The sequence below is a fragment of the Hyla sarda genome, chromosome 3 (genome assembly GCF_029499605.1).
Source record: "Hyla sarda isolate aHylSar1 chromosome 3, aHylSar1.hap1, whole genome shotgun sequence".
NCBI classification, from domain to species: domain Eukaryota; kingdom Metazoa; phylum Chordata; class Amphibia; order Anura; family Hylidae; genus Hyla; species Hyla sarda.
The window spans coordinates 356,147,456-356,174,901 of record NC_079191.1 but is presented as its reverse complement, the minus strand read 5'-3'; the positions used below and the strand labels follow the sequence as shown (position 1 = coordinate 356,174,901).

The window sequence follows — 27,446 nt, the reverse complement described above, 5'->3', positions numbered from 1 at the left end:
AGATAGTTCCCTGAGTTTTTCCAGCAAGATGGTGCACCACCACATTATTGGTGTCAGGTCCGAGCATTCCTAGATGAACATTTTCCTGGAAAGTGGATTGGTCGTCGTGGGGCAGTTGAATGGCCCCCAAGGTCTCCTGATCTGACCCTCTTAGACTTTTATCTTTAGGGTCATCTGAAGGCAATTGTCTATGCTGTGAAGATACGAGATGAAACTACGGATACTGGAAGCCTGTGCTAGCATTTCTCCTGCGGTGTTGCTATCAGTGTGTGAAGAGTGGGAGAAGAGGGTTGCATTGACAATCCAACACAATGGGCAGCACATTGAACATATAAGTGGTCAGAAACGTGTAAATAACTCATGAAAGAATAAAGTTACGTTAAAACCAAGCACATCATTGTTTTTCTTGTGAAATTCCCAAGAAGTTTGTGTCACATGACCCTCTTCTTATTGAAAAAACTAAAGTTGGATTCAAAATGGCCGACTTCAAAATGGCCACCATGGTCACCACCCATCTTGAAAAGTTTCCCCCCTCGCATATACTAATGTGCCACAAACAGGAAGTTAATATCACCAAACATTCCCATTTTATTAAGGTGTATCCATATAAATGGCCAACCCTGTATATCATACTGCCTGATAAGTTGTGTTTTTAACCGAGCAAGCAAGCAGTGTATTAGAACTCACCTTATATTTTAGTTTTTAATAAGCATTAACCTCTTCCTGACCCTGGATGTACCAGTGTGTCCTGAGTCCTCTCCCTTTCTATCACTGTGATGTGCGCTATTGACCCTTGAGATGCAGCGTTCAAAGTTGATCGCCACGTCTAAAAGTGAAAGCTATTCAGTGCCGGTTAGCTCAGTGGGCTGTTTGGGACTGCGAAATCGCGGCATCCCAAACAGCTGGTGGACACGCAGAGGATCCCTTACCTTCCACCTGCATGTTCGATCGCCGAATAACTGCTCAGTGCCTGGGATCCAGGCATGAGAAGTCAAGCGGCAGAATCATTGATCAATGTTATCCTATGAGATAACAATGATCAATGTAAAATATCAGTGTGTGCAGTGTTATAGCCCCCTATAGGAGCTATAACACTGCAAAAAAAAAAGTGAAAAAAAAAAAAAAGTTAGTAAAGATCATTTAACCCCTTCCCTTATAAAAGTAAGAATCACCCCCCCCTTTTCCCATTTTAATAAAAAAAAAAAACTGTGTAAATAAAAATAAACATATGTAGTATAGCCATGTGCAGAAATGTCCGATTTATAAAAATATATCATTAATTAATCCGCACGGTCAATGGCGTGCATGGAAAAAAATTCCAAAGTAATATAATGAATAAAAAGCGATCAAAAAGTCCAATCAATACAAAAATGGTACCGCTAAAACTTCAGATCACGGCACAAAAAATTAGCCCTCATACCACCCCATACATGGAAACATTTAAAAGTTATAGGGGTCAGAAGATGACAATTTTAAACGTATACATTTTCCTGCATGTAGTTATGATTTTTTCCAGAAGTACAACAAAATCAAACCTATATAAGTAGGGTATCATTTTAATCGTATGAACCTACAGAATAAAGATAAAGGTGTAATTTTTACCGAAAAATGTACTGTGTAGAAACGGAAGCCCCCAAAACGTACAAAATTGTGTTTTTTCTTTAATTTTGGCACACAATGAATTTTTTTTCCATTTCGTCATAGATGTTTGGGTAAAATGACTGATGCCATTACAAAGTAGAATTGGTGGCACAAAAAATAAGCCATTATTTGGATTTATAGGTGCAAAATTGAAAGAGTTATGATTTTTTAAAGGTAAGGAGGAAAAAACAAAAGTGCAAAAAACAGAAAAACCCCGGGTCATGAAGGGGTTAAAATAAAAGCTGAACATTAATATAATGGTCCACAAGACTATAGGGTTTTTATAACCATTTGACTTTCAGTTGTGCATGCTATTGCAGCTCAGCTCCAGTTAAGTAAATGGGTTTCACCATCAACCACACACAACCTATAAACCGATATAGCAAGCAGCCATGTTTTTCTTATCCTTGACCATCCCAAGTGCCTTGAAAAGATTCATTTAGGAATTGTAAGGGTTTGGAAAACCCCTTTTTAATGCCCTCTGTAGAGTTCTGTTGTTGTGAAAAACAGCTGTCATATAGAATCATAGACTTTACTAATGTAATCTACATGATCTTTGACATATCGGAAGACTTTTTTTTAAATGTGTTTCCCTTTAGCACAACACTTCTTTTTGGGTCAGGCCAGTGTTATAACAGGGCTGTGATAACAAGTGTAACAACTGTGTGGTTAGTATATATTGCAAGAATATAGTATTTCTAGTGTGGCCTATTGTATGCAGTGCAGTGCATAGAATCCCGGTAAATGTCATCATAAGGACAACTGGGCCATTTGTAATAACTGGAGATGTCAGATGTCTGATACAAAGACAACTAATAATTTTTACAAGGCATATAACCCACACTACAGAGGAAGGCTTTGTGCCGAAACGCGTCCGGTTTATTACCTTGTGATGTAAATAAACCTTCTACTTCTTCGAGCAGATTTGGCGAGTGCCGGGCTCTACTTTAATGTTAACAAATATCCCCATGCTGAACAAATTTTTTGTGTTTACACTGACTTATGGCCCAGAATTTTTTTTATTTGTGGCATGTCAATTTATGTTGCAGAAAGAGCAAGGACTTATTGCAGATTTTCTCCACCGAGTTCAATGAGGAAGTCAAAGTCAAAACCAACTGTTGCGTATTCTGCAGCGGATCTGCAAAGTAAAAAACAACCCACATCCTTAAAGGTGTACTTTACTGCCTCAGCGTTCGGAACATTTTGTGCATTGAGTGGAGGCCAAGTGTACAGAGATCAGCCATGGGACCACAGAAGAGTTGCAATCAAAGTGCTAGGGGTGGTGAGTGAAAGTTATATAGTATGGTTGAAAAAAAGATATGTCCATCAAGTTCATCCAAGGAGGGGGGTGGGGGGGGACTATTCTGTAAGTTTTTTTTTCCCCCCCTTTTTATCAGACTGTTTTCTGCACACATTTCAATTTGATTTGCATGTGGCTACATGTTCTGGTGGGACTTATGCATATATTGTATGTTCAAATATTGTATTTAATCACCATAAAAAAGAAAACATTCTAAGGACAAATACACTGAGTTGTCTGTGATATTGGCTTCTATGCTGACAATGCAGGTGTTTTTCATTTCTTATCTAAAATACATCATATAATCTAAGTCTAGGTTCATGTGGATGGGCCCTCTTTTTACCAATATTTATTTACAATCTTTGACGTTTTGTTTGTTTATTTCTCCACTTCGGAATAGTCCGTCAGTATTACAGGAAGCGGCTGTTGTCTTGGATTCGTTGTGTCGCTGGATCCTGCTTGCACTCTAGTACGGACACATTCTCGTAGTGCATCCAGCTGATCTTCCATACCTCAGAATAACATGTGAAAACCTAAACAGAACAAATATAACAAAACTTACAAAATTGTGCTGTCTTTCTTCTATATGTAGAAAAAATGAAAATGTTAGGGGGGGGGGGAGAGTTATCAAAACCTGTCCAGAGGAAACGTTACTGAGTTGCCTATGGCAACCAATCAGATCGCTTCTTTCATTTTTCAGAGGCCTTTTCAAAAATGAAAGAAGTGATCTGATGTTGCTATGTTGCTATGGGCAACTGGTCGACTTTTCCTCTGGACATGTTTTGATAAATCTCCCCCAATGCATGTAAAAGGGGTACTCCACCCCTAGACATCTTATCCCCTATCCAAAGGATAGGGGATAAGATGTCAGATCGCCGGGGTCCCGCCGCTAGAGGTCCTCACGCTAAGTCCATCCCAACCATCACAATCTTCAGCCCCCGTGGTCGGGATGGACTTAGCGTGAGGACCTCCAGTGGTTCCAGAAGCCGCTACAGGTGGGTGCCGCAGCGTAGATCCAGAGGGTCCCCAGCAGCAGGACCCCGGCGATCTGACATCTTAAGATGTCTAGGGGCGGAGTACCCCTTTAAAGGAGCACTCCATTCTAGGGATTGTGGGTTTATAGCTCAAATCTGAAATCCTAGTGAACAGCAGAGTCTGTGCCATTTGTCAAGCCATGCATTGCCTAATTCTCTGTACTATTAAAAATGTCAATGAGAACATAGCAACTTTTCCAGAAAAAAAAAAAAAAGATGCTAAATACTATATAAAGTCCTGATGATACATAATTATCTTACTCTTTTCAATGGCTCTTTCTGGAAGTCACATTCATCCAAGATATAATTTGTGTTCTTCTTACAGACTGTTCTTGCCAACTTTGTTCTTAACATATATTTTATGCCTTTCACAACCTATTTAAAAAAAAAAAAAAAAAAAAAAAAAATCACATTGTCATATATGCCCAATGCTGTAGATAAAATCTCCCGCAGACAGGACGTCTGTAGTAACAGAAGTAGTAACGTTGCCCAGTTCCCACCTGTATCATGGCTTTCTGTATCTCTAACTCTTTGGATAGATAGATATCATTGGACATGTTATTAAAGGCATAGACCGTTATCCTCGCTGCTTTCTTTACTTCAGGATCATTAGTGCTGGCATTCCTAGGAAATCCGGGGTCTACAGTTGCCGCACGGAGGTCTAGAACACAAGTAAAATATCTAATTGAATACAATTGTCACTTCTAGTCAATAGCATTAGACTACAGAGCATATTAGAAACCAATTCTTTGGAAACTGACATATATTCATTTCAAATATTGAAATATGCTCTTCAGGTGTATACTGACTTATCCATGAAAGGCTGGGGGTTCCTCAGAAAGACCCCATCTGCCATGGAGACCAGTCTACATGCAGCCATCTTGTCACTGGGCTGCTAGAGAGATGGGGTCATGTTTTGGCGGTGGCATGTAATGAGTTAACTGCCCTTAATAGAGGTTTCTCTGCTCCTGGCATTTGGCGAGGGATTCCGCCTCTCATTTTGACAGCTAGACTCCCACGATGCCAGCATGGGGGAGATGGACAGACCAATCAGGCTGCTGCCGCTTAGAGAGGTCAGCCTAGCTTAAAGGGGTACTCCGGTGGGGAAAAAAAAAATTTCTTAATCAACTGGTGCCAGAAAGTTAAACAGATTTGTAAATGACTTATTAAAAAATCTTAATCCTTCCAGTACTTATTAGCTGCTGAATACTATAGAAGAAATTATTTTCTTTTTGGAACACAGTGCTCTCTGCTGACATCACAAGCACAGTGCTCTCTGCTGACACCTCTGTCCATTTTAGGAACTGTCCAGAGCAGCATATGTTTGCTATGGGGATTTTCTCCTACTCTGGACAGTTCTTAAAATGGACAGAGATGTCAGCAGAGAGCATTGTGCTTGTGATTCAGCAGAGAGCTCTGTGTTCCAAAAAGAAAATAATTTCCTCTGTAGTATTCAGCAGCTAATAAGTACTGGAAGGATTAAGATTTTTTAATAGAAGTAATTTACAAATCTGTTTAATTTTCTGGCACCAGTTGATAAAAAAAAAAAAAAAAGTTTTCCACCAGAGTACCCCTTTAACCTCTTAAGGACCAATGACGTTGTGGAACATCATGGCACCCTGGGCTTTAAGGACCAATGACGTTCCACAACGTCATGGCATTTTCCGGTCTCTGCCGCACGCCGGGCAGAGATCGGAACTGGATGCCTGCTGAAATCCTTCAGCAGGCATCCAGGGCAAACGCCGAGGGGGGCCATGTAGGCAAATCGACCTTGCGATCTGCGGCGATACCGGGCTGATCGGGTCTCTGGGACCCGACCGCCCGGTGAATTCGCATGATCCCGGCTGATCCCGGAGAGGACGGGAGGAAGACCGGAGGACGCGGCGGGGGACGGGGGAGTGCTGGGGACCGGCCCCGGTACTTACCTCGTCCCTGAAGACCCGGATCCCGGCGGCGGAGACGGCGGTGGCGGCGACAGGTGAGTTCCTCTTCAGCCGCGGTCGGGCCCTTTACAGCAATGCACATCGCCGTAAAGCGACATGCATTGCTGTAATGGGACCCTGTAAACTACAACTCCAAGCATGCCCAGACAGCCCTTGGCGTCTGGGCATGCTGGGAGTTGCAGTTTTGCAACATCTGGAGGTCCACAGTTTGGAGACCAATGTGCCCTTCCAGATATTGCAAAACTACACATTCTCAGCATGCCCTTACTGTCCAGGCATGCTGGGAGTTGTAGTTCTGTAACATCTGGCCCTTCAGATGTTGCAGAACTACAACTCCCAGCATGCCTGGACAGTTTGGGCATACTGGGAGTTGTAGGTTTGCAACATCTGGAAGGGCACAGATTGGGAACCAATGTATTAGTGGTCTGCAAACTGTAGTCCTCCAGATGTTGCAAAACTACAACTCTAAGCATGCTGGGAGTTGTAGTTCAGCAACATCTGGCTCTAAAGATGTTGCCGAACTACTACTCCCAGCATGCCTGAGAATGCTGGGAGTTGTGGTTTTGCAACAACAGGAGACACACTGGTTGGGAAACATTGTCTGTTTTCTAACTCAGTGTTTCCCAACCCGTGTGCCTCCAGCTGTTGCAAAACTATAACTACCAGCATGCACTGATGGACTGTGCATGCTGGGAGTTGTAGTTTTGCAACAGCTGGAGGTCCCCCCCTTGTGAATGTACAGGGTACATTCACATGGGCAGGGGCTTACAGTGAGTATCAGGCTGCAAGTTTGCGATGGAGCAAATTTTGCGCGGCAGCTCAAACTCGCAGCTGGAAAATCGTTGTAACACCCCGTCTGTGTGACTGTACCCTAAAAACACTACACTACACTACACTAACAGAAAATAAAATAAAAAGTAAAAAACACTACATACACATACCCCTACACAGCCCCCCTCCCCAAAAAATGAAAAACGTCTGGTACACCACTGTTTCCAAAATGGAGCCTCCAGCTGTTGCAAAACAACAACTCCCAGTATTGCTGGACAGCTGTTTACTGTCCAGGCATGCTGGGAGTTTTGCAACAGCTGGAAGCACCCTGTTTGGGAATCACTGGCATAGAATACCCCTATGTCCACCCCTATGCAAATCCCTAATTCAGGCCTCAAATGCGCATGGCGCTCTCTCACTTTGGAGCCCTGTCGTATTTCAAGGCAACAGTTTATGGGAAGAAATACGTGGATAGATTCCTCTTAAGAAGGCGCTGGTACCCAAGGATGGAGATAAACTTCTTTATTGGCAACGCGTTTCGATCCCGGTTCGGGATCGAAACGCGTTGCCAATAAAGAAGTTTATCTCCATCCTTGGGTACCAGCGCCTTCTTAAGAGGAATCTATCCACGTATTTCTTCCCATTGCTTATTACCGGACTGACGGACGTCAAACCGGGTGGTTCCTCGTGGCAGCGGTTTCCCTTGATTTCTACGCTACTATAGGTGTTGTGCTCTAAGCGCAACACCTAGGGGTAAGAACCCATCTTTACGTTACACCTTCATTATCATCAAACGGTCCTCACTAGGGGCGCACCTCTTGTTGTTTTTTTCTCGTTTTTTTATAAGGCAACAGTTTAGGGCCACATATGGGGTATCGCCGTACTCGGGAGAAATTGCCTAACAAATTTTGGGGGGCTTTTTCTCCTTTCACCCCTCATGAAAAGGTGAAGTTGGGGGTCTACACCAGCATGTTAGTGTAAAAAATAAAAAAATTTTACACTAACATGCTGATGTTGCCCCATACTTTTCATTTTGACAAGAGGTAAAAGGGAAAAAAGCCCCCCAAAATTTGTAATGCAATTTCTCCCGACTACGGAGATACCCCATATGCGGGCGCAAAGTGCTCTGGGGGCGCACAACAAGGCCCAGAAGGGAGAGTGCGCCATGTACATTTGAGGTGATTTGCACAGGGCTGGCTGATTGTTACAGCGGTTTTGACAAACGCAAAAAAAAAAAAAACCTCACATGTGACCACATTTCGGAAACTACACCCCTCACGGAATGTAATGAGGGGTGCAGTGAGAATTTACACCCCACTGGTGTCTGACAGATCTTTGGAACAGTGGGCTGTGCAAATTAAAAATTTTGTACAGCCCACTGTTCCAAAGATCTGACAGACACCAGTGGGGGGTAAATGCTCACTGTACCCCTTGTTACGTTCCTCAAGGGGTCTAGTTTCCTAAATGGTATGCCATGTGGGGGTTATTTTGCTGCCCTGGCACCATAGGGGCTTCCTAAATGCGACATGCCCCGAGCAAAATTTGCTCTCAAAAAGCCAAATATGACTCCTCTTCTGAGCATTGTAGTTCGCCCGTAGTGCTTTTCAGGTCAACTTATGGGGTACCTCCATACTCAGAAGAGATGGGGTTACAAATTTTGGGGGGTATTTTCTGCTATTAACCCTTGCATACATGTGAAATTTGGGTGGAAACACACATTTTAGTGAAATTTTTAAACATTTTTTTACATATGCAAAAGTCGTGAAACACCTGTGGAGTATTAAGGATCACTTTATTCCTTGTTACGTTCCTCAAGGGGTCTAGTTTCCAAAATGGTATGCCATGTGGGTATTTTTTCCTGTTCTGGCACCATAGGGGCTTCCTAAATGCAACATGCCCCCCAAAAACCATTTCAGAAAAACGTACTCTCCAAAATCCCCTCGTCGCTCCTTCGCTTCTGAGCCCTCTACTGCGCCCGCCGAACACTTTACATAGACATATGAGGTATTTGCTTACTCGAAAGAAATTGGGCTACAAATATAAGTATACATTTTCTCCTTTTACCCCTTGTAAAAATTCAAAAATTGGGTCTACAAGAACATGCAAGTGTAAAAAATGAAGATTGTGAATTTTCTCCTTCACTTTGCTGCTATTCCGTTGAAACACCTAAAGGGTTAAAACGCTGACTGAATGTCATTTTGAATACTTCGGGGGGTGCAGTTTTTATAACAGGGTCATTAATGGGGTATTTCTAATATGAAGACCCTTCAAATCCACTTCAAACCTGAACTGATCCCTGAAAAATTGTGATTTTGGAAATTTTGTGAAAAATTGGAAAATTGCTGCTGAACTTTGAAGCCCTCTGGTGTCTTCCAAAAGTAAAAAATCGTAAATGTAATGATGCAAACATAAAGTGGACATATTGTATATGTGAATTAAAAAAAAATATTTGGAATATCCATTTTCCTTACAAGCAGAGAGCTTCAAAGTTAGAAAAATGCTAAATTTTCAATTTTTTCATCAAATTTTGGAATTTTTCACTAAGAAACGATGCAAGTATCGACAAAATTTTACCAATAACATAAAGTAGAATATGTCACGAAAAAAGAATCTTGGAATCAGAATGATAGGTAAAAGCGTCTTAGAGTTATTAATGCTTAAAGTGACAGTGGTCAGATGTTCAAAAAATGCTCTGGTCCTAAGGTGTAAAATGGCCTGGTCCTTAAATGGGCACTGTCATGAAATAAAAAAATTGATATGTTGTAGTACTTAAGTACTACAACATATCTCTAATATAGTTTAATTAAAAAAAGTGATTTTAAACCAGTTTAAAATCACTTTTAAATTCGGCCACTAGGGGTCGCCCTCCTAGTGGGCGAATGCATTCGGCAGTGACGTCACTACAGAATTTCGTCTCATTTGAGCCTGGCAAATGAGCAGAATTTCCAGTCACTGCGGTGCTCGCTCCCGCCTGTCAATCAAACAGGCGAGAGCGAGCACAGTGAAATCCAGGGCTGCGCATTGGCTCCCTGGACTCACACACTGGCCGCCTCCCTGCTGCATATTCTCCCTGCAGCAGGGAGGAACATGGCTCTTACCTCTGCTTACAGTCCCGGCTCCAGTGGGGATACGCCGCCTCCTCACTGCTCCTGTCATTGCCGGGGGGAGCGCGTTATATGGAGCAACAAGTGTATGCCCGGCTTCCTGTCATGCTCCTACACTCTGGTAACTCTCTCTATGGTTCTGGAGGACTTTCAATCCTCCAGAAACATAGAGACAGTTTCCAGAGTGTACGGGCATGACAGGAAGCCGGGCATACACTTGTTGCTTGCTACGGACCCCCGCTCATGGTCCGGCACAGGTGAGGGGGAGGGGGGCGATATTGGTCGGGGGCTGGGTGTCTTCCAACACAGGGTGCCTCCAGTTGTTTCCCCACTACAACTCCCAGCATGCCCTGACAGCAAATAGATGTCAGGGCATGCTGGGAGTTGTGGTGGTGAAACAGCTGGAGGCACCCTGTCCTGACAACTATGGGCGGAACTCGGCCCCCAGCAGGCATCAGTGACGTGGTGCCTGCTGGGGAAGTCTGCCTGGTAGTGAGCACACTACCAGGCAGACAAAATGCCATTTTTAAGATAATAAAAAAAATAAATAAAGGCAGGGAGGGGGTTAGGGATAGATGGGCAATAGGCAGGGACAGAAAGAAAAAAAAGAGGATGGTGGGAGCTACTCTTTAAGGGGTTAATGCCCATAAGTGACAGCCATTTATAGAGAATAGGCAGTCACTAAGTGGTTAAAGGGGTTTTCTTTGTAGTGTTACATGAATTTTCACCCATTTTTAGCTTTTAGGCAGTTTTTTTAAATACTTTTAGAGGTTTAATGGGGCTGTATTTTTTAGCCTTGTGTTTTTTGGTTATAACAACTACAAAACTGCTATTTCCATTTGGGATATAGTTTGGGCCATTAGCATGAGCCTGAGGGTGCATTCACAGGAGTGTATTTTCTTTCAAACTTGCAGCATGTGTTCCGGCTGTCCGAGGCAAATTTTTGGCAGTGGAATCTCTGCTGCCGAAAATCTGCCACAGACCCCATTGAAGTCAATAGAGTGCAGAGGATTTTCTACACCAGAGATGTGGCTGACGGAAACCTGCAGCTGAGAGCTGGGCTCTTTCAAATTTGTAGCGGGAAACACGCTGCAAGTTTGAAAGAAAAAAAAAAAATACACGAGGAACATATATTTCATTTTATGCCCGTAAAAAAATACTGCTGCAAATTAAAGGGGCATTCCGGGATTTTTTTTATTTGACTATGCTATAAGGACTGTAAAGTTAATGTAATTCACAATATAGGTTCTGTATCTATGTTTCATGGTGGTCTCGCAATTCTTCTGTGATTGTTTTTAACAGCATACAAAATTGCTGTAGTCTCAGGTTGTCCAAGGTTGCCGTGTGGCCCGAGACATTACATCACTAATGTTCAGAGGTAGCCTGTCATTGCTTCAATGGGTGGAATGACCGCTGGATGGGAGAGAGATCATTCTGCAAGAATTGTAGCACCCTGGTCAGAAAACACTGGTCTATTGCATGGAAGGGGTCACAGGCGTGTTTCAATGGGTGAGGAGGCTGATGTGTGGGAGGGAGAAAAATGACCTCACACTTACAAACAAGGAATCATGGGACTTGTAATTTGAGAGAACGAACTCCAACAGAAAATAGCCAGTTCACAAAAAGATAGCCACAGCGTTATAGTAATCTCACAGCCTACATGCAGCTATCTATTAGCCCCAAGACAAGCACGGATCCTTCCTAAGCATGTCCATTACTGTCTGGGAGGTACAAACTAAAATCACCGAATGGTGGAGAACCCCTTTAATACGTGTTTCAACAAAGGCTTGTGTCACAAAAGAGTTCAATAGAATTCAATAACACAAAATACAGCTGTTTTTTAACCACAATACAGCTGCTTTTCAACCATAATACAGCTGTTTACCAGCCTGCAAAGTATTTTGAGCCTTTGTTCAAGTAACATGGGCTATGCTGCTGCTTTTTTTTTTTTTTTTCACTAATGGAGAACTGCATTATGTAGACTACAAAGGAGAAGATAGGAACCTGGCTACAAAAGTTTGAGTCATTTGTCTATACTATCTAAACATAGGAAATCAGGAAATACCACTAACTAATCAGGCACCAAAAGAATATCATACACAATAATAATAATAATAATACAATCAATAAAACATTTCTTTAAGCAAGAAGCATATTTAACCCCTTAAGGACTCTGGGTTTTTCCGTTTTTGCACTTTCGTTTTTTCCTCCTTACCTTTTAAAAATCATAACCCTTTCAATTTTCCACCTAAAAATCCATATTATGGCTTATTTTTTGCGTCACCAATTCTACTTTGCAGGGACATTAGTCATTTTACCCAAAAATGCACGGCGAAACGGAAAAAAAAATCATTGTGCGACAAAATCGAAGAAAAAACGCCATTTTGTAACTTTTGGAGGCTTCCGTTTCTACGCAGTGCATATTTCGGTAAAAATTACACCTTATCATTATTCTGTAGGTCCATACGATTAAAATGATACCCTACTTATATAGGTTTGATTTTGTCGCACTTCTGGAAAAAATCATAACTACATGCAGGAAAATGTATACGTTTAAAAATGTCATCTTCTGACCCCTATAACTTTTTTATTTTTCCACGTACAGGACGGTATGAGGACTCATTTTTTGCGCCGCGATCTGAAGTTTTTATCGGTATGATTTTTGTTTTGATCAGACTTTTTGATCACTTTTTATTCATTTTTTAATGGTATAAAAAGTGACCAAAATACGCTTTTTTGGACTTTGGAATTTTTTTGCGCGTACGCCATTGACCGTGCGGTTTAATTAATGATATATTTTTATAGTTTGGACATTTACGCACGCGGCGATATCACATACGTTTATTTATTTATTTTTTTATTTTTTTTTTACACTTTTTTTTTATTGGAAAAGGGGGGTGATTCAAACTTTTATTTGGGAAGGGGTTAAATGACCTTTATTAACACTTTTTTTTTACATTTTTTTGGCAGTGTTATAGGTCCTATAGGGACCTATAACACTGCACACACTGATCTCTCATCCTGATCACAGGCGTGTATTAACACGCCTGTGATCAGTGTTATCGGCGCTTGACTGCTCCTGCCTGGATCTCAGGCACGGAGCAGTCATTAGCTGATCGGACACCGAGGAGGCAGGTAGGGGCCCTCCCGGTGTCCTGTCAGCTGTTCGGGACGCCGCGATTTCACCGCGGCGGTCCCGAACAGCCCGACTGAGCAGCCGGGTCACTTTCAGTTTCACTTTAGAAGCGGCGGTCAGCTTTGACGCCGCTTCTAAAGGGTTAATACCGCACATCGCCGCGATCGGCGATGTGGGGTATTAGCCGCGGGTCCCAGCCGTTGATGAGCGCCGGGACCAACGCGATATGATGCGGGATCGCGGCGCGATCCCGCTTCATATCGCGGCAGCCGGCGCAGGACGTAAATATACGTCCTGCGTCGTTAAGGGGTTAAAGAAGAAAAGTGCAACTATAGTTGGTTAACATTGTTTTGGATGCATTCCAAATGACCGCTCTAGGTTGATGTCCTGAGCCAAATTAGATAATATGTGCACGGAGAGAAGAAAACTCTCACTGACACAAGACTAGGTCAAAATAGTTCTTTCTGATCTATTGTATAGTGTACACACAAGATATATCCTTCAGTAGGGCATAGCACATTGTATAAGCATTCTAATTAGTTAGCATTCTACTTTACGTAAGCATTGCATCATATTTTCTGTGCCAAGCAGGGTGGTCACACAGGGCGTGAAACAGGATGTAACCACCATTTTAGATCTATTATCCATAACAAAATGGCACCAGAATCATTTTTACAGGGCTGTATCAGAGGCGTAGCTATAAAAAGGTAGCAGAGGTGGCAGTCGCATCGAGGCCCTGGTGCCTAAGGGGGCCCCAAAGCACATCTGCCCCATTAGAGACCAGTATTATAATTGCCATATGGGGCCCTGTTGCAGATTTTGTATCGGGGCCCAGAAGCTACAAGCTCCGCCTCTGGGCTATATTATGTAATATATGGATAAATTCATAATTTTCATTAGCTATTTGGTAAACATAGTGGGGGAGATTTATCAAAACCTGTCCAGAGGAAAAGTTGCCCAGTTGCCCATAGCAACCAATCAGATCGCTTCTTTCATTTTTAAGAAGGCCTCTGCAAAATGAAAGAAGCGATATGATTGGTTGCTATGGGCAACTGGGCAACTTTTCCTCTGCACAGGTTTTGATAAATCTCCCCCAGTGTGAACAGAGCCTAATACTGTCTGTCTAACAGCTTATGTATTTCCTTGTCATAGGAAGTAAAAAGATCTATCTATATTTTTACAATTTGCACTGTAATGATAGAAACAGTTTGAAGACTATGCTTTTTATATTTGTATTCTTATCACTGAGTGGGTACAAATGGAACAGGAAAGAACATTACGTCTGAGGTCTTTATCTGTTTTATGACATGCAGTGAATGAAAGCAATAGCATTGTGTTCTTTGTAAGAATATGAAAACAGATAACTTCCCTGCTCCTCTGGGGTTTGTCACAATGACACAACCCTATCTCTGTAACTGAAAGTCTGACTATAGATATCTCATACAACTGCAAGTCCTTGACAACTGACCCAATCATGGGGAGAACCAATATAAATAGTAAAGACGAGAGTAAGTGCGTTAAACTATAGCATAAAGCACAAAACAGATAAACAGGACAATCCACATTTTCCTTAATAAAGGAATATGTACTGCCATATAGTAAACGTAAAGTTCTACTTTAGGGCGGATCTAAAATATAAAGGCGTTGAGGCTCTGTATGAGACTAAAGAAGCTTAAAAGGAAAACTGTCATCCTGTTCATCCACAGCGGGTTAAAGTGTGAGTGAACAGGAGATCGATGTGGGGTCTCTGAATAAGATACCTACCTTCAGTGCGGCGCAGTGTTGGATCCAAGGGATCCCCCAGATTAATTTCTCCTGTCTTTTAGGGACACAAGGATGTCCCGGTTAATCCTCTGCAGACATGCATTCACTTTAAAAATACAGGGGCTGTCCAGAGGTAGCGCACACAGGGATGTCTCTGACGTCCCATGCGGTTCGCCCATAGGAGTAGAGTAGCAGCGAGCGGCATTCCAGCTTCTATTCTCCAACCACCACTCCTCCGGTCCCGGGACCTACAGATCATGAACCAATACCAGAGGAGCTGTGGTCGGAGCACTGAAGTGGGGAATCATACATACAGCCTCCAGCCATATACTGTATATGGCTGGAGGCTGTATGTCTATGGGGACCACTGCCCACCTAGTGGGGGGCGACTTATGCTGCGCACCTAATGTGGGAGAACTATGCTGCTTACCTAATGTGGGGGACTTCTGCTGCCTAACAAATGTGGAGGACTATGTACTACATTCCTGCCTAGTTAATATGGGGACTATAAAAGAAGCAACGCTGCAGCACTTGAGTAAAGTGAATAAGTGGGTAGCTTTATTCTATCCAACAAAGAAAATGCAACGTTCCAGCTGCCCATGCAGCCTTTTTCAAGCTCTTTAGTGCTCGAAAAAGGCTGCATGGGCAGCTGAAATGTTGCATTTTTGTTTGAGGGATGGAATAAAGCTACCCACTTATTCACTTTACTCGAGATCTGCAGCATTGATTCTTTTTTGGATCTACTTTGGCTCAGGACCTGAGCTTTTTGAGACTGCTTGCATCGCCGTACTGATTACCGTGGTTGTGCTGCTCACCAATGTATTTAGGAATCTAATATGGGGACAAACTACCAAGCTAGTAGCGGGCTACCTACTACCTATATAGCTTATATCTGGGTTTTCATACAGGGGACAGCTATCTGAGGGATTTACCTACAAGGGGCATGCCTAACTACCTCGGGGACGCTACCTACCTGGGGGCATTACCTACCGGTAAGTTCAGTAAACAACACCTTATTTTCTGTTCGCCAACACAAAATACTCTGAGAGTGCCTCTCCTGAGACTAGACTCTGGATTCACCACTGGTCTGCCGCCTGGTCCCTCTGAAGATCAGCTTCTATCTTCGCTGAATTGCGTGCTGGAGGCGGGCCCGCCGGGTAAATTTGAATATTCATGGGTACTAGTCACGTGAGCATTCAGTAGGCACAAGCGCTCACGGGACCAGTGACCATGAATATTCAAATTCACCTGGTGGGCCCGCCTCCAGCACGCAATTCAGCGAAGATAGAAGCTGATCTTCAGAGGGACTGGGTGCCGGATGGAAGATAGGTATATTAGTAAGAGACCCTGCATCGGTCTCCTGTTCACCCGCACTACAACCCAGTGTATTGGGTATAGTGTGGATAAACAGGATGATCGTTTTCCTTTAACATTCATTTGAACATGTACAACTTACACCTAAATATTCTTCAAAAGAAACCCCTGTCTTAAACTTCTGTCAGGTTTACTAGCAAACAGGTGGTGTGCAGAATTACCAATCATTGTGTGATTCACACAGACTGTGAGGAAACCACATGATGGTGCAAAACAAACAAACAAAAAACACCATTACCACTAACTGGAAAGAGAATGTCAACATGATACAGCATCTACAGCATACAACACACAGACATCTTATAGATAAAAGATTTTTGAAGACAAAAATTGGCAACCAACCAGACTAAGATTCGTGTATGCAACTGATGGGATCTACCCTGTTAATCCCTAATAATGCAATCCTGGATCCCAATAACATGCTCCTACAGTGCCTAAATAATACAACCATACAATGTTCAAAAAATGCTGTCCTAAACAATAGCAACTATTTAAGCCATAAAATGCCAAAATATAACAGAATATACATTTTCTACAGGAAATATAATAAACAATATGATTAAAAGAAGTTTTAAAGGCCATAGCTGTAGATATGGGCAGGTAGCTTATGGGAAGATAAAACAAATGATACCTTGCTCATTTCTGATTGCTGGGTGCCATGTTAAAAAATCAGGTTTTCCTCTCAAGTGTCATGGAGGTGGGGTTGAGCTGCAGCAGGCACACCCCTCCCTACCCCACCCTTCTCTGCTCTGCACGATTGAGGAATGCAATCCAAGCTGGGAGAGGTCGGGGAGACAAGAGGGTGCATGCTGCATCTCAGCACTGCCTTTGTGACACTTAAAGATTACCTGTCATGATCTTGTTAAATGTTATAATCCTCCCAGTTCACTGCTCCATCATGATAAGCCACTCCCTGCATTTATTTTTATTATTTGTTAGTTTTCTACCTTGATATTGCTCTGTATTTTCTGTTCAGTCTCAGATTCACAGACTGGGAAGGGGTGTACCCCAGCAGGCGGGACATCATTTGAAGCCATACAGGGGAGAACTTCCTCCTTTACTCTGCTACACACAGCCCAGAACAGTTTAGTGTGTGAGATAAGCTATAATTGGCTGCCCACCCCCTCGGCACTCCAGAAAGTTGTTATTTTCTGTCTAAGTGCTCTCTGATGACACGTGTCTCAGGAAATGCCCAGTTTAGAAGCAAATCCCCATAGCAAACCTCTTCTAAACTGGGCGTTTCCCGAGACAGGTGTCATCAGAGAGCACTTAGACAGAAAAGAACAACCTTAATTTCAGAAGCTCATAAGTACTGAAAGGATTAAGATTTTTTAATAGAAGTAATTTACAAATCTGTTTAACTTTCTGGAGCCAGTTGATATATATAAAAAAAGTTTTTTTTCCTGGAATACCCCTTTAATAACATTGTGATGTAACATTAGTTACATTTATTTGTGTATTAATTGTGTATGTAACGTATTTAACATTTTTTTTATTTATAATTTTTGTACTGGAGGCTGCCATTACCTAGAGCATCTGTGATGATGTCACTTACCGACACCTTCACAGACGCCCTACGGCACTCTTGGGACATAGGAAAGTCCAGACGGAGTGCGTCTAATAGGGGAACAGTAGGGACTAAAATGTTGTGTTCTGCGCGTGTATGTCATGCGCAGAACACAGCAGGTGTCCGTCATGAGAGAAAGCCAAGGAAGAAGCGCCATGTTTCTAAAGTCCGGAATCAGCAGCATTTATCAAAACAGGAAAGACCAAGTACGAAGGAACAGTATGTTATTAAACATCTGTCTAACTGTAACACGAAGGGAGTGGTCTATATGTGGACATGGCCGTGCCCAGCAAACTATGTGGGCAAGACAATTAAGAGTAGACTATAGGAGCATGTGGCAGATATAGTACATAGTAGAGAAACACCGATAGGTATACATTTTGCATGCAACCATGAGAGCTGCCCTGGAGGACTGATAGCACAGGTATTAGAAGTAGCCCCATATACCAAAAGGCGGAGGGGTGGAGGAGGGGGTAATTGGGACAAAATCCTCTTGCAAAGAGAAACCATGTGGACGTTCACTTTAGATTCAGTAAAGCCCCAGGGCCTAAATGACTTTATAAGTTACTCTAGTTTCATCTAGAATTATTAGAATGTTTATACTGTACAGTTTGGATATATAATGATTACCTAGTTCTCTGGTCATAATATGATTTTTTGCAAAAGAATAAAGATAGATTTTTTTCATCAGGTCTTACTAAGCCAGCTATAATAAAAAGAGAGACAGTGTAGTTATCTCAGTAAACTGATTCCCTGTTCCTGTAAGGGTTAAAGATGCACCGGAGAAGCGTGCAAACATGTCCCACACTGGTCAGCGTCCCACATGGGGTGTGGAAACCATGTTGCTGTATCGATGCTGAAGTGGAACTGTAAAGAACCGCCCCTTGTTGCCGGGGGAGCAGAAGTCAGTTCTGCACCGCTGACACACTTCCGGACTGCGGCCATTTTCCCGAATCTCTGCATAAAAGGAGCAGCGACGTCAGATCCTCCCGCACATGTCGTCACCGCAGCTGCCCCTGCAAGCCCGCTGCCGGACTCTGCAGTATCAGTAGGCATCAGAAGGAGGGGAGGGGGGATTTGTGATGGAGGGAACTGGTTATGCGGGGGGGGTGTGTGACTGAGGGAACGGGGTATGTGGCGGCGGCGGGCGTAGCGCCGCATGGCACTGTTATAGTTCATCTACACAGGGTGCCTCCAGCTGTTTCACTACTACAACTCCCAGCATGCCCTGACAGCCAATAGATGTCAGGGCAAGCTGGGAGTTGTAGTGGTGAAACAGCTGGAGGCACCCTGTGTAGATGAACTAAGGGCGGAAGTCCCCCCCAGCAGGCATCAGTGACGTGGTGCCTGCTGGGGAAGTCTGCCTGGTAGTGAGCACATTGCCAGGCAGACAAAAAGTTATTTTTAATATAGTAGAAAAAAAAATTTAAAACCAGGGAGGGGGTTAGGGATAGATGTGCAATAGGCAGGGACAGAAAAAAAATAGGATGGTGGGAGCTACTCTTTGAGTAGAAGTAAATTACAAAGCTGTTTAACTTTCTGGCACCAGCTGATTTAAAAAAAAAAAATGTTTTCCAGCGGAGTACCCCTTTAACCATTTAACATAACATCTAGAGGAAAGAAGGTTTCACCATCATCATAGACAGAGATTCTTTACTGTGAGAGCAGGGACACTATGGAACTCTCTGCCACAAGAGATGCCCGATTCATTGAACAGTTTTGAAGGGGTACGCCGTTGAAAAAATCTGTTGAAAAAAATATATCTACCGTATATACTCGAGTATAAGCCGAGTTTTTCAGCACGATTTTTCGTGCTGAAAACACCCCCCTCGGCTTATACTCGAGTGAACTCCCCCACCCGCAGTGGTCTTCAACCTGTGGACCTCCAGAGGTTTCAAAACTACAACTCCCAGCAAGCCAGGGCAGCCATCGGCTGTCCGGGCTTGCTGGGAGTTGTAGTTTTGAAACCTCCGGAGGTCCGCAGGTTGAAGACCACTGCGGCCTTCAACATCATCCAGCCCCCTCTCACCCCCTTTAGTTCTGAGTACTCACCTCCGCTCGGCGCTGGTCCGGTCCTGCAGGGCTGTCCGGTAAGGAGGTGGTCCGGTGAGGAGGTGGTCCGGGCTGCTATCTTCACCGGGGAGGCCTCTTCTAAGCGCTTCGGGCCCGGCCTCAGAATAGTCACGTTGCCTTGACAACGACGCAGATGCGTCGTTGTTAAGGCAACGGCTCTATTCCGGGCCGGAAGCGCGGAGAAGAGGCGCCCCCGGTGAAGATAGCAGCCCGGACCACCTCCTCACCGGACCACCTCCTTACCGGACAGCCCTGCAGGACCGGACCAGCGCCGAGCGGAGGTGAGTACTCAGAACTAAAGGGGGTGAGAGGGGGCTGGATGATGTTGAAGGCCGCAGTGGTCTTCAACCTGCGGACCTCCGGAGGTTTCAAAACTACAACTCCCAGCAAGCCCGGACAGCCGATGGCTGCCCGGGCTTGCTGGGAGTTGTAGTTTTGAAACCTCTGGAGGTCCGCATGTTGAAGGCCGCAGTGGTCTTCAACCTGCGGACCTCCGGAGGTTTCAAAACTACAACTCCCAGCAAGCCCGGACAGCCGATGGCTGCCCGGGCTTGCTGGGAGTTGTAGTTTTGAAACCTCTGGAGGTCCGCAGGTTGAAGACCACTGAGGGCGAATGATGAGAAGAGGATGATGAAGGGGGGGGGGTGTGGGGATGATGAAGGGGGGTGGGGATGATGAAGGGGGGGGTGTGGGATGATTACAAGGGGATGATGAAGGGGGGATGTGTGGGATGTGTGGGATGATGACAAGGGGATGATGAAGGGGGGATGTGTGGGATGATAAGGGGATGTGTGGGATGATGACAAGGGGATGATGAAGGGGGGATGTGTGGGATGATAAGGGGATGTGTGGGATGATGACAAGGGGATGATGAAGGGGGGATGTGTGGGATGATGACAAGGGGATGATGAGGATGTTAATGACGGGTCTGGATGATGACAGGGGGGGATGAGGTATTTCCCACCCTAGGCTTATACTCGAGTCAATAACTTTTCCTGGGATTTTGGGTTGAAATTAGGGGTCTCGGCTTATACTCGGGTCGGCTTATACTCGAGTATATACGGTATATAATTTTTTTTTCATATCAACTGGCTCCAGAAAGTTAAAACAGATTTATAAATTATTTCTATTAAAAAATCTAAATCCTTCCAGTACTTATCAGCTGCTGTATGTATGTATATGTATATATATATATATATTTTTTTTTTTTCTCCCCACCGGAGTACCCCTTTCAGAAAGCCAGGGAGTGAGCAGAATTGTTCAGGTTTGTTCTCCTATCGGTGGGGGTCTCAGTGCTGTCAATAGTTTGTCTAAGTGAAAATGATACTTTGAACAAGCAGCATTCTAGCAAAATCAGACATGTAGCAGCGAAATTACCATAGCCTATGTGCTACAATAGTGAATACACTACCACTGAAAGGAAGACACACACCAGGGAAGCCTATTAGGCCATGTACACAGCAGAATTCTGTGGGAAAAATCCATTCGGAAATTCACCTGCAGCAGAGTCCCGTTGTCACCTTTGCAGCAGATGTTTCTACCATAGAAAACCCAATTGTGGTGTTTGAAGAAACGTTGAACTGTTCAATGTTTCTGTGGTTTCGCCTTGAAAATGCATTTCAGTCTAATAGGACGGGATATAAGATCAAGATATGAGGATTGGATATGAGGACAGGAATTAAGGATGGCTGAATTAAGTAAATGTTCGGAATATCCACCCATTTTCGGCCGTGTGAACATAGCCTTAAACTGTAAAAAAGTAAATCCGGGCCATGGAGTGTGCAGGTGCAATACTGGATCCTTGCACTGCCCTACAGACGCCATGCCTGTGTGCATAAGCACTTACAGTTGTTGTTTTTTTATAATACTGAAACTGGTGATAAAACGTAAAAAAATAAATAAATAAATAAATACGTACCTGTCCCGTTCCCTGGAGGTTCCGCTTTAGCTCCTTTTAGTCCCCTGATGCTTGTCTCTTCTTTCCACTTTTGAGACGTAGTAATAGGCTTTTAGTTCATTTGTTTTTTTCAGTTATTTAAAAAAAAAAAAAAAAAAAAACATGTGGAAGCATACCCTGAATAAGGCCGTTGTCGCATTTTTTTTTTTGGGGGGGGGGTAATTTCACTTCAGTTTTTGAACCTATAATATAATTATATTCAAAAGGAACGAGGGAAATATAAAAGGAAGGACTTATACTTTTTTTTTTTGCTGGATCCACTTCTGGCTTTGGCTCACATATTTAAGTAGCGGTTTAAAGAAAAAAACTGCAGTGTGCGACAGTAGCCTTAGGGTATGTTCACATGGAGGAATTTCTGTACGGAATTCCGCAGAAGAATTACAGCAAAAATTCCGCCTTTATTTACTTCAAATTGATTTGAATGGGATTCTGCAATCGCATCCAGGCAGCAGAATTCTTAAGGGTACGTTCCCTAATTCCCTAAGGGTACATTCACACGGGCAGAATACCTGCGGATTCTCCATTGTGTACTTGCTGCGGAAAAACCGCAGCGGATTTTGTTACCATTGACTACAATGGGTTTATAGGAAAATCTGCAAATCTGCCTCTATTGCGGATTTTCTGCTGACCCATTAAAGTCAATGGTGGCAAAATCCTCTGCGGATTTTCTGCAGCAAATACGCTGCAGAAATTCCGCAGGTAATTCGCCTGTGTAAACGTACTCTTAGGGTGCGTTCCCATACGGCGTATACGCAGCGAATTTCATGCTGCACAAAATTTACAGCAGCAGCTGGAAATACACTGCATATTCCTTGCTCACTATACACACAGGGCTTTCCGGCGACAGCCCTATGTGTGTAGTGAGTTTTGGAGGCGGAGCCGTGTGCCGGCGTGACTGTGACGTTCTGCTCCGTTTTCAAAACTCACTACACACATAGGGCTGCTGCCGGAAAGCCCTGTGTGTATGGTGAGCAAGGGATACGCAGCGTATTTCCCGCTGCTGCTGTAAATTTTGCGCAGCGTGAAATACGCTGCGTATATGCCAAGAGGTAACGCACCCTTAGGGTGCGTTCACACGTGCGTATTTTTGCTGCAGATCTGCTGCAGATTTGCTTCTGCAGATTTTGCTGCCCATTAAAGTCAATGGGCAGCTAAATCTGCAGCAGCAAGATCTGCACCAAAAATATGCATGTGTGAATGCACCCTTAGCCTGGATTTCCACTTTTCAGTTTCTTGAGCCAAAGCCAGAAGTGGATCCAGTAGAAAGATGAAGTATATGTCCTTCCTTTATATTTCCTATTCCTTTTGAATGCACATCTAGCATATTTTTTTTTAATACTGCCATTGCAGTTTTTGAGCCAAAGCCAGAAGTGGATTCAAAAGGAATAGGACATATAAAGGAAGAGCTTTTCCTTTTTACTGGATCCCCTTCTAACTTTGGCTCAAAGACTGCAGGGACAGTTTAAAAAAAAAAAACATGTGTGAAAACCTAGCCTTATAGACACAAGACCCATCCCGACTGATCTCCGATGCGTAATGATACATTTTTATTCCAAGTGATTTATAAAGCTGTTCTGTTGCTACATGACTCATGTTAGGCTGGGTTCACACTACGTTTTCTCCCATACGGGAGCGCATACGGCAGGGGGGAGCTAAAAGCTCGCGCTCCCGTATGTCACCGTATGCGCTCCCGTATGTCATTCATTTCAATGAGCCGACCGGAGTGAAACGTTCGGTCCGGTCGGCTCATTTTTGCGCCGTATGCGCTTTTACAACCGGACCTAAAACCGTGGTCAACCACAGTTTTAGGTCCGGTTGTAAAAGCGCATACGGCGCAAAAATGAGCCGACCGGACCGAACGTTTCACTCCGGTCGGCTCATTGAAATGAATGACATACGGGAGCGCATACGGTGACATACGGGAGCGCGAGGTTTTAGCTCCCCCCTGCTGTATGCGCTCCCGTATGGGAGAAAACGTAGTGTGAACCCAGCCTTACTCGTATTGCCAGATTGCTATTTATTATAAGATTGTACCTGTTTTATGTAGTGCAATGGGGAATTAAGCTGGCCATACAGATAACTCTGATCAGCCGCATTGCATCCAGTCCTTTTAGACAACCTTTATCTTGTGTATGGCCAGCTTTCCATATAGTCTCAGAATACTCAAACCTGATAGAAAATGACTAGAGATGAGCGAACTTACAGTAAATTCGATTCGTCACGAACTTCTCGGCTCGGCAGTTGATGACTTATCCTGCGTAAATTAGTTCAGCCTTCAGGTGCTCCCGTGGGCTGGAAAAGGTGGATACAGTCCTAGGAAAGAGTCTCCTAGGAAAGAGTCTCCTAGGACTGTATCCACCTTTTCCAGCCCACCGGAGCACCTGAAAGCTGAACTCATTTACGCAGGATAAGTCATCAACTGCCGAGCCGAGAAGTTCGTGACGAATCGAATTTACTGTAAGTTCGCTCATCTCTAAAAATGACATCAATTAACAAATAGCTGACACTTAGGCTAGTTTCACACTGTGGAATCTCCGGGCAGAAAATTTCTGCCCGAAGATTCCGAGTGCGGCCAGCGCCGACTGATTCAGGACCGTGCGGACATTGCAGTCTCCAATAGACTGCAATGTGTTCCGTGAGTATTTCCGCCTGAAGAACGAGCAACGCTTTCTTCAGGCGGAAATTTCCAAGCGAAGTTTCCGCTCACACATTCTGCTTCATAAATTCCGAAGTGTGAATTTGTGAACATTTTAGCAAGCGGAATTTCTGCCTGCAATTTCAAAGCGGAATTGCAGGCGGAAAAATTCCGTAGTGTGAACCTAGCCTTAGGGTATGTTCACACGGGCGGGTTTGCAGCCTATTTTATGCTGCAGATCCACAGCTGAAGGATCTTTACATGTGCCTGCTCGGAGTGGCAATACTCCGCTGCGTGCAGACACACTGAAACGATGTGCGAGTCGCCGCACATGCGCGGTGTAGTCACACACGTCACGGCCGCTCCCCCTGCTCAATGAGCTGCCGCGATGTGCGAGTATACTGCGCATGCGCCTCTCGCACGTCGCAGTGTGTCTGCTCGTAGCGGCATATTGCCGCTCCAAGCAGGCACATGTAAAGGCAGAATACAGAGGGTCCTTCAGCTGCGGGTACGTTCACACTCGCGGATTTGCGCAGCGCATTTAGCTGCAGATCCGCTGGTGAAGGCCTGTTCTATGCTGGCTTTACATGTGCCTGCAGGTAGCGGCAATACTCCGCTACGAGCAGACACAGTGCAGCGATGTGCACAGCGTACTCGCACAACGCGGCCGCTCTCCCTGCTCTGAGCTAGGCAGAGAGCTCCCGCCATGTGCGAGTATACTGCGACTCGCACATCGCAGGGTGTCTGCTGGTAGCGGCATATTGCCACTACGAGCAGGCACATGTAAAGACAGCATAGAGCCTTCACCAGTGGATTTGTAGCATAAAATACGCTGTAAATCCGCGCATGTGAACGTACCCTTAGGGTCTATTCACACAGCAGAATTTCCGCTTGAGAAATTCCGCCTCAAATTAAAGCCCATAGACTTCTATGGGATTCCGCACTCCCAATCACACTTCTGAATTTCCGCAAGCGGAAATTCAGAAGTGTGAATAGGAGTGCGGAATCCCATAGAAGTCTATGGGCTTTAATTTGAGGCGGAAATTCTGCCTTGTGAATAGACCCTAACGCTGAACAACTGAAAAACCTTCACAACCTCTGTAATCTAACAGATCAGCATAGATTCTAATACTTACATGGCTTGAAGTGATAACGTCCTATATCATAGATACATAAGCACTCACCACTGAAGGCTCCAGCTGAACCACTCACTGATAGGAATAGGAAGATCCAGACGCTGCAGGGAGCAGACATGTTGTCTTGCAGCTCCCAGGGGCCAAATAATGAGAAGGCTGCAGACTGAGGCGTACACCCGATTGTCACAGGAAGATGAGTTTGGATGTGGTAACTTGGTTAGTGAGAAATGGTTTGCACCGAACTCTTCCTGTTACTCACAGCCGCCCAATGCTACCACAGGCTGCACAACTGGATGTGTTAGAAATAAACTATAGCATGTTGGACATTTAAAGGGATATACAGTGGAATATGGATTTCTGTTCTATCGTATGCCCTATATGTTTGTGGTTGGGAAAGGACTACACAGCAGACTAGTTTACTCCTGCCTCCTAACCGAAAGCAAAATGCATTAACCACTTCCTGACTTGCTCATAGGCTTTCTTCACACATAGAGGGGAGTTTATCAATAAGGCTACGAGTAAGTATGACGAAACATCGGGGGGCTCTGTTTGGATCACTTTTAGGTGCTTGCACATTTCTACTGGGTATTTCACTGCTGCTAGAGATCATGCTCTGTCTAGTTAAGGTGGATGTAAAATTCCATACTAGTCCCTGCATGCGGATTTAAAGGGGTACTCCACTGCCCCAGTGTTTGGAACATTTTGTTCCGAATGCTGGGTGCAGGCTGCAGGGTTCATGATGCCAAGGGGGGGGGCTCGTAGAGTGACTTAATGAGGGGCGTGACCATGATGTCATGAACCCCGCACCCAGCGTTCTGCCAGAGATATTGGGGGAGATTTATCAAAACCTGTGCCGAGGAAAAGTTGCCCAGAGCAACCAATCAAATAGCTTCTTTCATGTTTCAGAGGTCTTTAAAAAAAAAAAAAAAAAAAAACTGGTTGCTATGGGTAACTGGGCAAATTTTCCTCTGCACAGGTTTTGATAAATCTCCCCAATATGTCATAGGTCACATGGTCTTCCAGGAACTTGGGTAGGTGGGAGGATAACATTACTTGAGTAAATCCCTCTCACTCTACTATTCACCCACTGCAACATAGCCCCGCCTGCTGGAAACCATGGGATTTTAGGGGAGATTTATCAAACCTGTGTAAAGTAATAGTGGTGCATTTGTCCATAGCAACCAATCAGATCACTGCTTTAATTTTAAAAAGGCCGCTGAAAAAAATCAAAAAAGCTAGCTGATTAGTTGCTATGGGCAACTGCTCCACTCTTCCTGTACACACATTTTGATAAATCCCCCAAATTTTCTCTGGCTGCTTGGAATGATCAGAGACAAGAGTAAAACAAAAAGACTTGTACTACTGCGCTTCTGGGTATGGGTTCTGTGCACGAAAAGAGGCCCCAAAAACCCATACTGAAGGAATGATATTTTCCAGGAAGTCTTGGCGTTTTTGCTCCCATAGACTTCTACCCTACCTGCTGTTCCAGTGTTGTGATCTCTAGTGTTGTGATCTCCAGTGTTGTGATCTCCAGTGTTGTGATCTCCAGTGTTGTGATCTCCAGTGTTGTGATCTCCAGTGTTGTGATCTCCAGTGTTGTGATCTCCAGTGTTGTGATCTCCAGTGTTGTGATCTCCAGTGTTGTGATCTCCAGTGTTGTGATCTCCAGTGTTGTGATCTCCAGTGTTGTGATTTCCAGTGTTGTGATCTCCAGTGTTGCGATCTCCAGTGTTGTGATCTCCACTTCCAGGTGACATCTCGACAGAAGGAAGTGCCTGCTCGGCCAAATATTGCCCACAGTAGGGACCCACCTCAGTCACTGCTCACCTGAGTGTCAATACTGGGACCAAGTAGTACTGAGTAATGGGAATTGGATGGAGGATTAGGGCGGATTGAATAAAATAAAAAAATCTTATGCTCAGCCACATTTTTAAATAAAAATTGCCATTTCCTGGCATGTTTCCATAGGTTTGAGACTGGGATTCCACTTAGCTGTTTTTGAGACAAAGTC

The 27,446-nt window shown here is 44.1% G+C and overlaps 1 protein-coding gene across 1 annotated transcript; it reads right to left on the bottom strand.

The window, feature by feature from the left end:
• Positions 1–1,552: 1,552 nt before the first annotated feature.
• LOC130361065 (cystatin-F-like) lies at positions 1,553–27,192 on the bottom strand. The gene is made up of 4 exons (XM_056563628.1): positions 26,913–27,192; positions 4,476–4,636; positions 4,237–4,350; positions 1,553–3,474 (listed from the first exon to the last, which is right to left on the bottom strand). Exons 1-4 carry the CDS (start codon positions 27,190–27,192, stop codon positions 3,352–3,354), a joined length of 678 nt encoding a protein of 225 aa, XP_056419603.1. The 3' UTR covers positions 1,553–3,351.
• Positions 27,193–27,446: the final 254 nt, after the last annotated feature.